This window comes from Apodemus sylvaticus, chromosome 10 (assembly GCF_947179515.1).
Source record: "Apodemus sylvaticus chromosome 10, mApoSyl1.1, whole genome shotgun sequence".
Taxonomy (NCBI): domain Eukaryota; kingdom Metazoa; phylum Chordata; class Mammalia; order Rodentia; family Muridae; genus Apodemus; species Apodemus sylvaticus.
The window spans coordinates 7,007,050-7,022,893 of NC_067481.1; the positions used below are offsets into that span (position 1 = coordinate 7,007,050).

The 15,844-nt window shown below is 50.4% G+C and overlaps 2 protein-coding genes across 3 annotated transcripts; one reads left to right on the plus strand and one right to left on the minus strand.

Moving 5' to 3' along the window:
- Positions 1-2,043: 2,043 nt before the first annotated feature.
- Nt5c (5', 3'-nucleotidase, cytosolic) lies at positions 2,044-3,649 on the plus strand. 2 transcript variants are annotated; one of them, XM_052195860.1, is made up of 5 exons: positions 2,044-2,299; positions 2,685-2,785; positions 2,860-2,920; positions 3,095-3,209; positions 3,303-3,649. In XM_052195860.1, the coding sequence occupies exons 1-5, from the start codon at positions 2,120-2,122 to the stop codon at positions 3,470-3,472; spliced, it is 627 nt and encodes a 208-aa protein (XP_052051820.1). In that variant the 5' UTR covers positions 2,044-2,119; the 3' UTR covers positions 3,473-3,649. The 2 variants fall into 2 exon arrangements, with proteins under 2 accessions (XP_052051820.1, XP_052051821.1); XM_052195861.1 differs by having other exon boundaries at positions 2,047-2,299; positions 3,327-3,649.
- On the minus strand, positions 3,603-15,403 carry Armc7 (armadillo repeat containing 7). Its single transcript, XM_052195862.1, has 3 exons — positions 15,049-15,403; positions 14,814-14,957; positions 3,603-5,519 (listed from the first exon to the last, which is right to left on the minus strand). Exons 1-3 carry the CDS (start codon positions 15,137-15,139, stop codon positions 5,158-5,160), a joined length of 597 nt encoding a protein of 198 aa, XP_052051822.1. The 5' UTR covers positions 15,140-15,403; the 3' UTR covers positions 3,603-5,157.
- Between the last annotated feature and the right edge of the window lie 441 nt (positions 15,404-15,844).

The window sequence follows — 15,844 nt, forward strand, 5'->3', positions numbered from 1 at the left end:
ATGTGTTGATCAATGGGGTTGATATGCTTGGAGGACTGCAGTGCTTAATGTAAGCTGGGCCAGGCGGTCGTTGCACACATTTAATCCCAGCATTCAGGAAGCAAAGGCAGGTGGATCTCTTGTGAGTTTGAGGCTAGCCTGGTCTATGAAGGGAGATCCAGGACAGCCAGGGCTATGCAGAGAAACCCTGCCTCAAAACAAGATCTATCCACTCTTGCAGAAGATCCAGGTTGAGTTCTTAGTGCCCACTTAGCAGCTTACAACTGGTTCTAATTCCAGCTCCATGGCCTTGAAGCTTGCTGGCCTCTGCGTGCTTGTATGTGGTGCACATACAGACATGCAGGTAAAATATTTAAAAAATAGTCTTAAAAATGTGGGGTGCAGGGGCTGGTGAGATGGCTCAGCGGTTAAGAGCACTGACTGCTCTTCCAAAGATCCTGAGTTCAAATCCCAGCAACAATACTGTGGCTCACAATCATCTGTAATGAGATCTGACACCCTCTTCTGGAGCGTCTGGAGACAGCTACAGTGTACTCATATAAATAAATCTTTAAAAAAATAAAGTGGGGTGCAGTGCTGCATGCATTTAATCCCAACATTTGAGATGGGGGCAGGGGCATCAGGAGTTAGTGGCTAGCCCAGATAGGCGGTGAATTTGTGGCAAACCTGGGTGCATAGAACCCTGTTGCAAAAAATAAAATAAAATAAAATAAAATAAGGGGGTGTTCAGAGGATGCTGGGGGAAGTCTGGGGGTAAATAGGGTAAAAAACATTGTATACATGCATGGGATTCTTAAAATATTTTTAAATAAAAGTTACTGAAAGGGCAGGAGAGAAAAAACAGCAGATGGACCTTTTAACTCAGTTTATGTGAAAATTGGCTTGGCTTAGTGAAAAATCAGTCCCTAAGTAAGAACTTACTGGGATATGTTGTTGTTATTGTTTGTTTGACAGGGTTTGTTTGCTTTTTTGTGTTTTTGAAATTTGTTTATTTTAAGATAGGGTCTTCGATATGTAGCTCTGGTTGTCTTGGAACTCAGAGGTCGGCCTGCCTCTGCTTCCTGAGTGTTAGGATTAAAGATGTGGGCCACCATACCCAACCCCTTTGTTGTTTCAAACTGGCTTTTCTTCAAGTGAGATGTTGGGCTCCATACTGACATCCTTCTGTCATGGTTTAGAAGTCATGTCATACCCAGGTGTAGCGGTGCCCACCTTTAAACCCAGCACATGGGAAGCAGAAGCAGGCAAATCAATGGGAGTTTGAAGTTCAAATAGTTCACATAGTTTCAGAACAGCCAGGGCTGTGTGGCAAAACCCCAAGTCAGAAAAAACAAAAAGTACTACAAAAGAAAGACTAGTAAGAGGCTCGCTTACTTAAATCTGCATTTATAGGTTGGAAAATTGATGTGATATCACCATGGACTCTGAAATTTACAAGAACAGGTTGTGTGTGTATGAACGTTTTAACATTTTTTAGGACAGAAGCTTTCGATTCTACAGGAGAGAGACCTGGGTTCCACGGAAGAAAGTAGTGGACTCAGATTGAAAAAAATGCTGGGCTGGTGAGATAGCTCAGCGGTTAAGAGCACTGACTGCTCTTCCCTGAGTTCAAATCCCAGCAACCACATGGTGGCTCACAACCATCCGTAATGAGATCTGAATCCCTCTTCTGGAGTGTCTGAAGACAGCTACAGTGTACTTACATATAATAAATAAATAAAAAAAAAACAATGCTACTGTTTCAAATTAAGTCTGGTTTATGAGTCCCAGCTCATGGCCACGGTTGCCTTTAAGGGCTCCTTCTCTTACCTTGAACTGGGAGACTCATGATCCTGACAGCTTCCAGCCTGGACAAGCACGGGAGAGGCAAAGTATGCATTCAACATGCAAAGCAGGTTCCCTGTTGCCAAGAACATATTTCAGATCTTGGAGGTCACGAGAGAGGGATTCAGGAGCGGCAGCGTTGTAAGGGACGCAATGCCATCCTGGGCACCTCGTTGGCCACTCTATGCAAATGAGGAGTCGGGCCCAGCCCGCCCCTCCCCTCTTCCCGGAAGCTCCTTGGGTCTGGCATCCTCTTTGCTTGCTGCCTTGCTCCGCGGACATCCCGGGCGTGGCAATGGCGGTGAAGCGGCCGGTGCGCGTGCTGGTGGACATGGATGGCGTGCTAGCTGACTTCGAGTCCGCCCTCCTGCAGGGTTTCCGCCGCCGCTTTCCCGGGGACCCGCACGTGCCGCTGGAACAGCGCCGGGGCTTCCTCGCCAACGAGCAGTACCGAGCCCTGCGGCCGGACCTGGAGGTAGGGAGACCCGATGGGGAACCTCTAGTCTGAGTTCTCTTCTAGGCAGCCAAGCTGTGTGAACCCACAGTTCATCCCGAACCAGAAAGCTTGGCGCGCGCGCGCGCGCGCGCACACACACACACAGACACACACACACACACACACACACACACACACAGACACGAACCGAGGTCTCCTGCAGAACCTTTTTTGTGGGTCACACACACACACCCACACACACACGAACCGAGGTCTCCTGCAGAACCTTTTTTGTGGGTCACACACACACACACACACACACACACACACGAACCGAGGTCTCCTGCAGAACCTTTTTTGTGGGTCCTCTCTGGGGCTCCCCCTGCTGGAAAGCAGTCGCGGGACCAAGATATCTCTCTTTCAGGAAAAACTGGTCAGTGTGTATGAAGCTCCAGGCTTTTTCCTAAACTTGGAGCCCATCCCTGGGGCCTTGGACGCTTTGCGAGAAATGAACGACATGCAAGAGTAAGGAGGGTGAGGAGGGGGCGGCGGGAAGACGGCCAGTGTCCCAGGCCTAACTGCACCCTCTCCCTCCGCAGCACCGAGGTCTTCATCTGCACCAGCCCACTGCTCAAGTACCACCACTGTGTGGGCGAAAAGGTGCCAGCGCCTGCGCATTTGGCTTTCCGATTTTAATTTAAAAAATACGCTTCAGAAAATGGGTCTGGGTGAAAGGGGTCCCGCGCTTTGAGGGCTTAGTCCCACTTAGCCCTCATGCCTTACTTGCATTCTGAGCCTGGCAAGCTCCAATGACCTTTTTCCCCAACTATACAGTACCGCTGGGTGGAGCAGAACCTGGGGCCACAGTTTTTGGAGCGGATTATCCTGACTAGGGACAAGACAGTGGTCATGGGAGACCTGCTCATTGATGACAAAGACAACATTCAAGGTGAGGCCAGTTAACCTTGAGACACCCCACTGCCACCCCCCCCCCCCCACCCCACAGGGATCAAGGAGAGGAGTAAAACTAACCAGATTATAGCCTCACACTGCCTTTACTGCCCAGGCCTGGAAGAGACCCCAAGCTGGGAACACATCTTGTTCACCTGCTGCCACAACCAGCACCTGGTCCTGCCCCCCACCAGGAGACGGCTGCTGTCCTGGAGTGACGACTGGAGAGGGATCATAGAGAGCAAGCGGGCCAGCCTGTGAAGGACCGAGGTGGGTCAGCCGGCCCCTGCCTGGACAGCTGACTGTCTTTAACCAGGGAGCCATTTGAATAACGGCCTCCTGGCCCCGCCCATGAAGCCTGCACCCAGAATGAATGAGACTAGCACATGAATACGGTGGAAAGATCAGGTTTTTTAATAAAATAAAATCCAAACACAAGGCTTTGGTTCTTTGAAACCCTTTGCCTGGGGGAGAGTTAGCCACACTGCTAAGGTTCCCTCCCTCCCTTCACCCAGTGGCTGTGTGGATAGCTCCCTTCCAGCCCTTGTAGATTTCCTTCCTCTAGTTTTCGTTGCCATTTTGGGGTGGGGTGTCAATGCTGAGTGACCAGGGCCCCCACTTTTCCTAAGCCCCTACTTCTCATCAGGCCTACCCTTTTCACTTTTCCCACAGTCCCAATTTTTTTTCTTCTCATTGGCAGAGGAGGGCAGGGTCAGCAGTTATAGGAGCTTGCTGTCTGTTAGACACTATGGGACCTTTGTGGTCAGGGCCTCACTGGGTAGGCTGGACCAGACCCATCTATCTTCCTGCTTCTGTTTCTCAAGGGATCCAATGAGCCCACGTAGTCCTCTGACATCTAGTTCTGAGTGTCCTTACTGAAGGTCTGCCTCGATCCTAAGGGGTCGACAGCACCTCATGACAAGCTCATGGCAGGAAGCTGACTGGGAAAGCCCGTGAAGGGTTCACGTTCAGGGCTCCCACCCAAGTGTCAGAAGACCCGACCCATAGGCAAAGGGGGCAGAGCAATGCTTTCAAAGGGCCAGGGGTGTCACACTTGGCAGCTGAGTCACTGTCTTGCTGTCTATACCCCAGGACCTATGTAGGGCCTTCCCCATCCTGTGGGAAAAGGTGTGCCCTGTGCTCTTTCAGTCTGCTCCCACACCTGCAGGGCCTTGCTCAGGCCCCATGGCCATTCAGTTAACACTCACTAAGCCGTGACCCCCTGAACCTCTGCAGTTCTCACTGGGTGCCTAGCAGAGGGCAGGGCTGTGTGGACGGCTGACTCGGGGTCTGCAGAGCCATCCAAGTCAGCGCTACCACGCCCAGATACTCAGCCTCAACACCGGAGGAGTTAACCACTGCGTCTCCCCGACCATAGGCTGATTCATCTCGCTCCATCAACATCACGCTGGCCACTCACGCTGCTGGCCAGTCTCCAGGTGCACAGCTGCTTCTTCTTCTTCTTCTCCTCCTCTTCTTCTTCTTCTTTTAAAGATTTATTATTTGTAAGTACACTGCAGCTGTCTTCAGACACTCCAGAGAGGGCATCATATCTCATTACGGATGGTTGTGAGCCACCATGTGGTTGCTGGGATTTGAACTCAGGACCTTCGGGAGAGCAGTCAGTCTCTTAACCGCTAGCCACTTCTCCCGCTCAGGTAGAGTTTCTTACATGAGGGTATTAGCTGGGCACTGGGGGCAGAGCTGGTCTTCTGTCTGGAGTTTCTTGAGTGCCAGCTTTGGTTTTCTCCTCTAAGCACCGAATCTGGCCTCTTCACTCCTACTGCTTTTCCTGGATGGAAATGCCTGTCGGATCAAGACTGCAAGTGCGTGCACCTGCTCAGCTGGGGCAGGATGGGCTCAGACACTGTCAGCCTTCCGCCTCCTGGACCTGTGCTGGGACTGGTCTCGGGCAGGGAGTGGCAGGGTCTTGATCGCTCCCTGGATCAGGGCTGCTGTGGGGCCTCAGTCTTTGGCAGTGGGATACCCAGGGCAGAATGGGCCTCCTGGCTGTGGGCCTCAGCCACCTGGCTTGGGGAGCAGAAGTCCTCTAGGAATATCTGGGCCAGGTTCCGGAGCCTTGTGTTGGCCGAGAGAGAGAAGCGCAGCATGCACTGGACCACGGGCAGGGAGGTCAGCTCCGGGCGGGAGCGGCGGCCCGGGGAGTTGAGGAACATGAGTGTGGTGACAGCAGATAGCACGGTCTCCTCGTTGGGACTGGACAGGCAGCTGATGATGAGCGGGATGCCGCCTGCTTGCAGGATGTGCTCCTTGTTGGCCTTGTCAGGACACAGGTTGCAGAGCCCCCCTGGAGAAAGGCAAGGATGAGCCTGTGCTTTGGGCGTGGCCCCCCTCCCCTCCTCTCCCCTCCCCTCCCAGCCTCTCTCTGGCTACTGAGTCGAGGAAGCACTCGGACTTGGGCAGAAGTTTGCCCATGGACAAGGACTGCAAGGTCATCAAGCCCCAGTCCTCTGCCAAGGCCTCAGGAAGTCCGGCCTTTACGTGTCCTCTGAGTGGAATGGACACGCCATGCTGTGCTGTTACTAGACTCTGGAGAGCAGGAGTATCTAGACTGAGACCAGGGACTCTGGAGTTAAACACTGTCAGGAGGTGGCCCAGAGGTCTAGAGCTTTGACTGCTCTTCCAGAGGACCTGAGTTGTTCCCAGTGCCTACATGGTGCCTCACGACTACCTGTGACTCCAGTTCCAGGGGTGCCAATGCCCTCTGATCTCCATAGCTATCAGGCACGCATGTAGTGCATGTCCTTTCATGCAGGCAAGAACACTGATACAAGAACCAAAACCCGCGTCTACACAAGGAAGGTGAGCGAGAGCCCTCCCTCCATTCTCTCAGGTCAGGTCCCCTCAACTCACTGACCCTGTAGGCCTTTTCTTTTTTTTTTTCTTTTTGGTTTTTCGAAACAGGGTTTCTCTGTGTAGCCCTGGCTGTCCTGGAACTCACTCTGTAGACCAGGCTGGCCTTGAACTCAGAATCCACCCATCTCTGCCTCCCAAGAGCTAGGATTAAAGGCATGCAACACCACTGCCAGCCTGTAGGGCTTTTCTAAGAGGAACACTTTGCTTCGCTCTGGCTTCTCACTCACTGACTGGGCTACCGGCCATCAGGGCTGCCAGCCCCTCTGCTTCGCTGACAGCATCCGAGGAAATGAGGAATGGGGGAGGGGGCCCAGGGGAAGGGCAGAGTTTCTAAGACAAGAATGGGCTGGGCACCAAGACCAAGTCCCAGACCCCAGCCTCAGTCCGCCTCCCTGAGCCTGGCTGCTGCAAAGAGCTAAGGGCTGTGGGGCTGGGCAACGGTGGTGCACGCCTCAGAGATGAAACAAAAATATAAATTTTGGATTTTGGGAAATGGCTCAGTTGTTAAAGTACTTGGCTGAGTTTGATCCTAGCACCAATATAATTAAGCCAGACATAATTGTGTGGGTCTGTAACTTCTTCATTGTAAGGGCAGAGACGACGGGAGAGTGTGTGAGCATGTGTGTGTGTGTGTTTGGTGAGCTCCAGATTCAATGAGACCCTGTACCTTCAGAACCCACAGTGGGAGCCACAGACGATAACCCTCAGCACTCACCCCTGGCCTCCACACTCAAGAACACACACATAGGGGGCTGGAGAGGTGGCTGGAGAGGTGGCTGGAGAGGTGGCTCAGCGGTTAAGAGCACCGACTGCTCTTCCAAAGGTCCTGAGTTCAAATCCCAGGAACCACATGGTGGCTCACAACCACCCGTAATGAGATCTGACGCCCTCTTCTGGGGTGTCTGAGGACAGCTACAGTGTACTTACATATAATAAATAAATAAATCTTTAAAAAAAAAAAAGCACACATAGAAAGAATGAATTTTCTTGGTGTGTAGGTGTATGTGATAGGGTCTCATAGTGTAGCTCTAGCCGGTCTGAAACTTGCTGTGTAGACCAGGCTGGCCTTGAGCTCCTAGCAATTCATCTGCCTCTGTCTCCCAACTGCCTGTGCCACCATGCCTTCCTGCAACCAGATTTAGTGGGGGCGGAAGGAGAGAAAACACTGGGAGAAAGGACTGAAACTGTAGGAGGGCATTTCAGGGAAAAGGTGGAAATGCAGTGCAATGGAAAGTCCAAGGGATCGAGGCGAGAAACCCTAGCAAAGTCTAGACAGAGCCTGGCCTTCTGCAATCAGGTGAGGCCTCAAGGAGAGGGACTGGGACACCAAGCCACCACCAAACCTCCGACCTCGGTCCGTCCTACCTGCAGCGCATTCTGGGACAGGAGCCTAGCAGAATCACCATCAAAGAGACCAAGGAGACTTCGTCTAGCAACGGATGCAGAGTCCCACAGCCACGCACTAGGTGGAGCTCAAGGGCACACCAGGAGGACTTGGCTCACAGAAGCAACTGACCAGGGCTCATGAGGACGCAGAATCAGGAGCCTGTGGGGTCTGACCTGGGTCCTCTGCAGATGTTCTGGCTGAGAAGCTTGGTGTGCTTGTGGGAACCCTAGAGTGGAGGCAGGGGTGTCCCTGACTCTTCTGCCTGCTCGAGGAACCCTTCTCCCCCTAGCGGGGTGCCTGTCCAGCCTTATGTGAGGGTTGTGCCTGGTCTACCACAGCTTGATATGCAGCGCTGGCTGATGTCCCCAGCAGGCACATCAGTTCTTTTCTTAGTGGAGTTACAGAAGGCGTGGATCTGGGAGGGAGAAGGCGGGAGGGAGAGACTCATAAAGGGGAGAGAGGGGGAAGTGGGAGAGGGAAGGGAGGGAAAATTGCAGTAGGGGTGAGAATATATAAAAGAAGAATTGTTTTAAATTTAAAATGCATTTCTAGAGCTAGCTTTGGGATGGATCACCTAAATAAAGAGCAAGAGCAGGAGAAGGCAATGTACAGGGTGAGGGTGAGGGTGAGGGTGAGAGTGAGCTCGCCTGGGGCGTGGGGAGAACAAGACGGGCTCATCCAGGGAGCTGCCGGGACGCGCAGGGACGTACCTCAGTGAATGCAAGAACTCACTAAACTGTGTGTACTTTACCGTGCATTCCTCATACTCCATTTACAAGATAGTTACAAAACAGAGAAGGGCAGACTGGGTGTGGCTGTGGTGGATGCTTGCACGCACCCCTGGGCCCACTCCTAGTACCACCAGAAAGGAAAGAAGAGAGAAGAGCGAGTCCTGACTAGCTAAAGAATTTGCTTTAAACAGACAAAGATGGGGGTGGGGGTGGGGAGAGCTACAGGCAAGAGGCACAGGCAGGGCTCTGCTGGACACCGGTAACCATAGAAACCCCTGACCAAGGAACCTGAGATGAAAGAGCTGGACTTGGAGACACAGGTGACATGGAGTTGCAGAGACGGAGCTGGTGCTGGGAAAGACTCTCAAAGGGACTGCCTGGGGCTAAAGGGTAGAGAGGCGGTGGTAGTGCATGGCTTTCATCAGATCTCTGAGTTCAAGGCCAGCCTGGTCTATAGAGTGAGTTCTAGGACAGATAGGGCTACACAGAGAGACAAAAAATAAAAATAAAAACATGTCAGTGAGATTGCAGGTCAAGGTACCTGAGCATGCCTGGTGACCAAACTCTAACCTCAGGAACCCATGTAAGGGTGGGAGGAGAGAACTGACCCCGTGAAGTTGTATGTACACCCCTCCTGCATCACATGCACAATCATAATGTGATGCATTTTTGGCTTTTTGGCGACAGGGTTCCTCTGTATAGCCCTGGCTGTCCTGGAACTCACTCTGTAGACCAGGCTGGCCTTGAACTTAGAAATCCGCCTGCCTCTGCCTCCCAAGTGCTGGGATTAAAGGCGTGCACCACCACTGCTCGCCTAAAACATTTTTATAAAAATCCACACAAAGCTTCATAGGGCACTAATCTGTTGTTGGGTTTACTTCAGCACCCTGGAAATGCTTGTCACCAGCTGTGAGGAAGCGGAAAATACACAAGCAGTGTACTTGTGGTCATGCCTGTGTGCATGTATGCACATGAGAAGGCCTTCCTGTGTAGCCTGCGGGCCTGGAATTCCCGGGTACACTAGGCTGCTCTGGAACTTCTGGAGCTCCGCTAGCCTCCGGCTCCCATGCTGGATTACATCACGTACCACCATGCCATACGGGGATCACTCTCTTGAATTCTGTAAACACTGTACCACACTGATCAGCTGTGTGTCACATATTTAAAACACACATTAACTATTATGCCTAAAATAAGCCTGCTTGATCTCAAACTAGAAGAGACACTCTGCCTAGGACTCCCAAGTAGCTGGGACTGTGCACACATGCTTTACTGGAAAAGAAGAAGACAGAGCTGGAGAGGCCTCAGAGGTTAAGCGCACTGGCTGAACTTTAAGGGAACCCAGGTTCAATTCAGCACTTACATGGCAGTTCACAACTGTCTACAATTCCAGTTCCGGGAGATCCAACACCCTCACACAGACATACATGCAGGCAGAACACCAATGCACATAAAATAAAAATAAGTAAGAAAAAAAACCAAGTCTTTTCAAATGTCAAAGACGTTAACTACACCGTTGCTCCAAAGAGGCTGTAGGGGATTTAGTCATTGAGCACTGCTGCCACCTGGTGGCAGTAATATATATTGCAAGATCTAGGAAGCCAATTTAATCTGGCTTCTCAAAGGAATGGATCCTGCTTTAGCAACTGCCCCGTGCCCTGTGGCAACCTAAGAACCAGTTTTCAGAGAAGCAGAATCCTCCTGTGGGCTCTCTGCACCTCCATGTTGCCCTGGGATGGACAGGGATACAAGAGGTTTTTAACTGGAGCTTTCCTCTCCACTCTTTCATCCGCTCTTCGAGTATTACTGAGATGCAGCTGGTGCCTCGTAATCCAGCCTCTTCTCAACCAAGGTCACAATCATGGGCAGCTTTCTCTTGACTAAGACCACTGCCCGGCAGCTGCTAGCTCCTCTGTGATTAAATGCGACCCTGAGCTTTGGGCACAGCCAGGCAGCAGAGACGGCACAGCCAGTGCTTCTCAGGGAGATCACCACTTTAGGTGCTCCCAGTGCTTTCAGCAGCAGAACAGGTGCTTGGCAGTGCTCCCCTTAGTGCCAGAGGCAGCCCAAGGTCGGGAAGTGACAACGGCCATGGAATCTCCATCTAGCTCCCACTGGGACTCTCCTTTAAGTTGCATATGATAAATACAAGAGCAGTCAGATCAACACAGCACCCCAGGGACTCAAAGATGAGCACTGGAGGCACACTTGAGACTCGAGACTCGGACTGCATGAAGACAGAAGAACAGGAAGAAAACCGACAGATCCTGGGGCAGGACGTGGTCATCGCTTAGGGAAACTGCCCAGAGCTCAGACCCAGTCTCCCTGGAGCCTCCAAGCTGGCAGAGGGGGTGCCCTGTGCTGGCAACGCTGCCTTCTGGGGAGGAGGAGCCAGCAGGGCAGATGCTGTTTGGAACCTGGAGGAACATCTTTGTGACTGAGTGATTCTCTCCAGAGTCGGCAGCCTACTTTGGAGAGCTCTACGGCTCCCAGGGAGAAGGGTGGCCACTGTCACCATTCAGAGGGCAACAACAGTAGGGCAGGCTTGGCTTTTCAAGACAGGGTTTCTCTGTGTAGCCCTGGCTATCATGGAACTCACTCAGGTGCTTGGCAGTGCTCCAGGCTTGCCTTGAACACACAAAAATCCAACTGCTTCTGTTTCCCAAGTGCTATGATTAAAGGTGTGTGCCACCACCTGAGCTTCCTTCCTTGATCCCACATGGTAGGAGATCACGGACCCTACATGTTGTCCCTGGACCTCATGTTACTATCATGACACACACACATAAACACAGACACATATTAAATAAATGTAAAAAAATTTTTTAAAGAGATTTAAGATAATTTATGTAATAACCTCTGTCCCGAGTATACTGGGGGGGGGGGGGTGCGGCGGCTTCATAACAGAGACATCTGACAAAAGCCAGGCCATGAAGGTGAATCAAGAGAGCTAGGTTTGTAATCCCAGCACTCTGGGAGGCAGAGGCAGGTGGATTTCTGAGTTCGAGGCCAGCCTGGTCTACAGAGTGAGTGCCAGGACAGCCAGGGCTACACAGAGAAACCCTGTCTCAAAAAAAAAAAAAAAAAAAAAAAAAAAAAAAAAAAAAAACCAACAAAAAACAAACCAAAAAAACCCACAAAACAAAAACCAAATCCAAAAAGCCTAAATAAATAAATAAGTAAATAGAGAGCTAGGTCACACTGGCACTAAATGATCCTAACATGAGTTCTCAAAAAAAAAAAAAAAAAAAAAAAAAAAACCACAAAACAAAAACCAAATCCAAAAAGCCAAAATAAATAAATAAATAAATAAATAAATAAATAAATAAATAAATAAATAGAGAGCTAGGTCACACTGGCACTAAATGATCCTAACATGAGTTCCAGGCAAGCCAGAGCTACAGTGAGACCCTGTCTCAGAAACAACAAAAACACCCAAATGAGGCCTGATAATGCCATGTATGTCCTGTGGGATCTTGGGCCAGAAAAAGTGTATTAGGAAAAAAGTGAAGGTCATATGAATGATAGGGATACGGATAAAGACAGGCTAATGGCGGTGGATCAATACCAGCTCATTAATTACAGCAAACGAACCAGACAATGCTAGGAGTTAAGAATAGGAAAAGGTGGGTGTGAATATGCGGGAACTCTTATCTTTGGAATTTTTTCTTTTTCTTTCTTCTTTGCTGAGAAAGAGTCTTGAGTGGCTCAAAATTGGACTCACTACATGGCTGAAGGTGCTCCTGAGCTCTCTGTCTGTCTGTCTGTCCCGACTTCCTGTGCTGGGATTACAGGAACAGGCCACACACGCTATACTGAGTTATACTTCCAGTCTCTTCAAGTTTTCTCAACTTGCTATAAAATAAAAGGCTTATGTGCAACATGAAGAGGTCTCGCTAAGATGAAATATGCAGGTCCCAGACTGGATCCTAGTTACAAACCAACAACCAAAAGATGTCCTTTTGGGCCTGCAAGATGGCTCAGTGGGTAGAGGCACTTGCCGTCAAGCTCCATGACCTGAATTCCATCCTTAGGAGTCACATGGTAGAGGAACTTACTCTACAAATCATCCTCTGAGGGCCAGGGATGGCAGAACAACCTTAAATCCCAGAACCCACAAGGCAGACAAGTTTCAGACCAGCCAGGGCTACATAGTGAGACCTTAAATGCCCTGTCCTTCCCCATTAATAAAAAAGAATCTTCTTTGGGGTATTATTAGAAATTTTTGCATAACTAAACATTAAACAGTATTGGAATTCTCTTCTTCCAGTGCTGAGGACTGACTGTGCGCCCTGGGTGTGTGGTCTACGCACCCTAACACCGGTGCCCCTCACCGAGCCGCATCCCAGCCCTGAAGTTAGTCTTTCTCAGTGTATCTAGGGTTCCTTTCGTACTTACGGGAAAGGTTATTTTATTTTATTTTATTGGGAAAGGTTATTTTTTAAAGGTATGTGCTGAAAGAATCTGTTCTTAAATTCTAAACTTCTTCCCACGATCTAGATCCAAAGCCCCTGTGCCAACTCCTCTAATTTCTCCATGTTCCATCTGCCTCTTCACTAAAAATATCCCTAACACATCAGCCTTACCTCTAACAGCTTCCTGCTTAGGTTCTTTGTCTACATCGTATTATCCAAGGTGGCTGAAACGGAAGTGGCGTGTAAGTATCATAAAGTAGCGCCGCCTCCTGTTGCTCCATCTGAGTTTGTTGTTTATTTCTACTTTGCTGGTTTATTGGCCACCTAGCTCCACTTCTAGAATATAATTACCAACCTGCTCACCATCTCCCTAGAACCTGAACCAGTACCTTCGTTACAGACTACCCAATAATCACTACCTCTCATGGGGCAGTGAAGACGGTTCAGTGGGCACAAGAGCCCGCCACACAGACCTGATGACATGAGTTCGATGCCGGGAACCGACATAAGAAAACCAGACACAAAACAGATAGGCAGTGGTGGCACACTTGGGAGGCAGAGGCAGGAGGATTTCTGAGTTCCTGGCCAGCCTGGTCTACAGAGTGAGTTCTAGGACAGCCAGGGCTACACAGAGAAACCCTGTCTCTACCCTCCCCCACCCCCCCAAAAAGAAAAGAAAACCAGATACAGGGGTGGGTATCTGGAACCCCAGCACTCTAAGGAGAGATGGACGTTGGGTCGGCTGGAAGCTCATGGGTTAGCCTAGGAGTATACTGAAGACACAAGAGATCCTGACTTAGCAACAGAAAGCGGAAAACAAAACAACAACTACTTCTACCTTATTTTTTAGAGGTAACATCTTACTACGTAGCCCTAGATGGTCTAGAATTCAACACTTATTCTAGGCTGGCCTGGAACTCAGAAAGAGCCACCTACCTCTGTCTTCAGAGTTGTGGGATAAAAGGCTTGTGCCACTATACTCAGTGAGAACCGACTTTTGAAAAACTTCATGCACACAGCGTGGTGCACATGCATGCCCACACTCATTCACACTCACACTCACTCACACACACACACACACACACACACACACACCACATACACAGCACATTTAAAAGAACCTATCTTGAATAATTCACTCTTTTTGTTTTTTGAGACAGGGTTTCTCTGTGTAGCCCTGACTGTCCTGAAACTCATTCTGAAGACCAGGCTGGCCTCGAACTCAGAAATCTTCCTGCCTCTGCCTCCCAAGTGTTGGGATTAAAGGCGTGCCACTGCCTGGCATATTGAATAACTCAAACAGTCTTACAACAATTCAATTGCAGGAGTCCTAAGCTACAAATTCCAAGTCACCTGTGCATCTCTTGACAGTAAACAATACAAGAGCAAGCTCCAAACTTCTTTCAAAGAGGTTTCACCCCATTTTCCTTGCTTATTATCTTTTTTTGTTGTTGTTGTTGTTTTTTTTTGGATTTGGTTTTTTCTTTTTTTTCTTCTTTTTTTCTTTCTTTCTTCTTTTTTTTTTTTTTTTTTTTTGTTTTTGTTTTTGTTTTTTGGATTTGGTTTTTTCGAGACAGGGTTTCTCTGTATAGCCCTGGCTGTCCTGGAACTCACTCTGTAGACCAGGCTAGCCTCGAACTCAGAAATCCGCCTGCCTCTCTGCCTCCCAGAGTGCTGGGATTACAGGCGTGCGCCACCACGGCCCGGCTCGGATTTGGTTTTTTCAAGACAGGGTTTCTCTGTATAGCCCTGGCTGTCCTGGAATTCACTCTGTAGACCAGGCTGGCCTCAGACTCAGAAATCTGCCTGCCTCTGCCTCCCAGAGTGCTGGGATTACAGGTGTGCGCCATCACTGCCCGGCTATAATCTCTTTTCTAAGAGGAAGAAAAGACTCCGAGAGCTAACAATGACTTCCAGACTTGTTTGGAACGAGCTGTGACCCGGACAATGTGTGGAGGAGGTGGTGGTCCACACAAGGGAGGTCTGCCTTAGCCGATGAGATCCCATCCCAAACACTAGTTTGTTTAGTGACAGTCTTACTCTGTATCCCAGACTAGGCCCCCAGTCGCCGCAGTCCTCCTGCTTCAGCCTCCCATAATGCTGGTTTTACAGAGTGGCATCATGCCTGACTCTCTCTCAAGTCGCTCTAATCCATATCTTGGGGGGTGGGGGAAAACCAGCCTAACTCTTACCGATAGCAAACTTGACTAGATTTTCATTCTCTTCTGACAGAGAATCAAGGAATAAGTCCAGGACTTGTAGCTGCCGTAGGTACTGGTAGTTGCCCGGGTCATAAGCGAAGTTGGCAAGGTTGGCGAGGACTTGCTCCTTGGCGTCTGCAATGGGAAGCAGCACTGGGGTCGGGCCTGGGCGCTGCTGCCATCAGAGCCCTGCTGGGTACCCTCGTGCCCACCCCACACCTCTCACCTTGGCTCTCCGTCTCCTGGAACTCCGTGACCAGCGCCTGCAGGTAGCCTAGCCGCCCGACGTGGGGGTCTATCTTGGGTTTCTGTGCCATGGCTGGGGCGGCGGAGTTGGGAGGAGTTGGGAGCTCGTGTTGAAGCCACAAGGTCGAAACCCTCGTCTGGATCCGGACCTGTCCCGGCGGCGGCAAACCCAGTCTTGCCCTGAGATCCGAGTCTGCAGTGACTGGCAGCTAGGGGTGCGCTGTGGGGAAGGCCGGGGGCTCTCAGGATCCTATCAGAGCCGGGTTTGAAAACCAAAATGCAACCCGGGTGAGACGCCGTGGCTTTTTATGACCGAAGGCACGCCCCTCACCGAGCTCTCCACACCGCTTCCGGGTTCAGGGCGGAAGTCGCTCTAGCCCCGCCCCAAGTGGGCAGGACCAGGACAGGATTGGGCGTGGTTACTGGGTGCCTCCTGGGCTTCCCGCCCGGATTTCTAGGGCTGGAGGCTTTAAACGTCAGCTGCACTGCCGACGCAGGGATGCGAAGAAGGAGAAAGGAGGGAAGAGAAGAGGGAGAGAGGAGAAAAGGAGGAAGGAGGGAAAAGGAAGAAAGGGAGGGAGAGAAAGATGGATGGAGTGACAGGCATGCAGACGGATATTAAGGTCATCAAGACTTGGTGATAGTTTTGGGTTTTTTTTTTTTTTTTTTTTTTTTTTTTTTTTTTTTTGGTTTTTCGAGGCAAGGTTTCTCTGTATAGCCCTGGCTGTCCTGGAACTCACTCTGTAGACCAGGCTGGCCTCGAACTCAGAAATCCG

Bases quoted from the DNA above. Each gene is read 5' to 3' on its own strand.
- Nt5c (XM_052195860.1), top strand. From the start codon at position 2,120: ATGGCGGTGAAGCGGCCGGTGCGCGTGCTGGTGGACATGGATGGCGTG. The intron at 2,300-2,684 runs GTAGGGAGACCC...TCTCTCTTTCAG, and splicing joins CCCTGCGGCCGGACCTGGAG to GAAAAACTGGTCAGTGTGTA. The intron at 2,786-2,859 runs GTAAGGAGGGTG...CTCCCTCCGCAG, and splicing joins GAAATGAACGACATGCAAGA to CACCGAGGTCTTCATCTGCA.
- Armc7 (XM_052195862.1), bottom strand. From the start codon at position 15,139: ATGGCACAGAAACCCAAGATAGACCCCCACGTCGGGCGGCTAGGCTAC. The intron at 14,958-15,048 runs GTGAGAGGTGTG...TTCCCATTGCAG, and splicing joins CCAGGAGACGGAGAGCCAAG to ACGCCAAGGAGCAAGTCCTC. The intron at 5,520-14,813 runs GTAAGAGTTAGG...GCCTTTCTCCAG, and splicing joins TCTAGTCAAGTTTGCTATCG to GGGGGCTCTGCAACCTGTGT.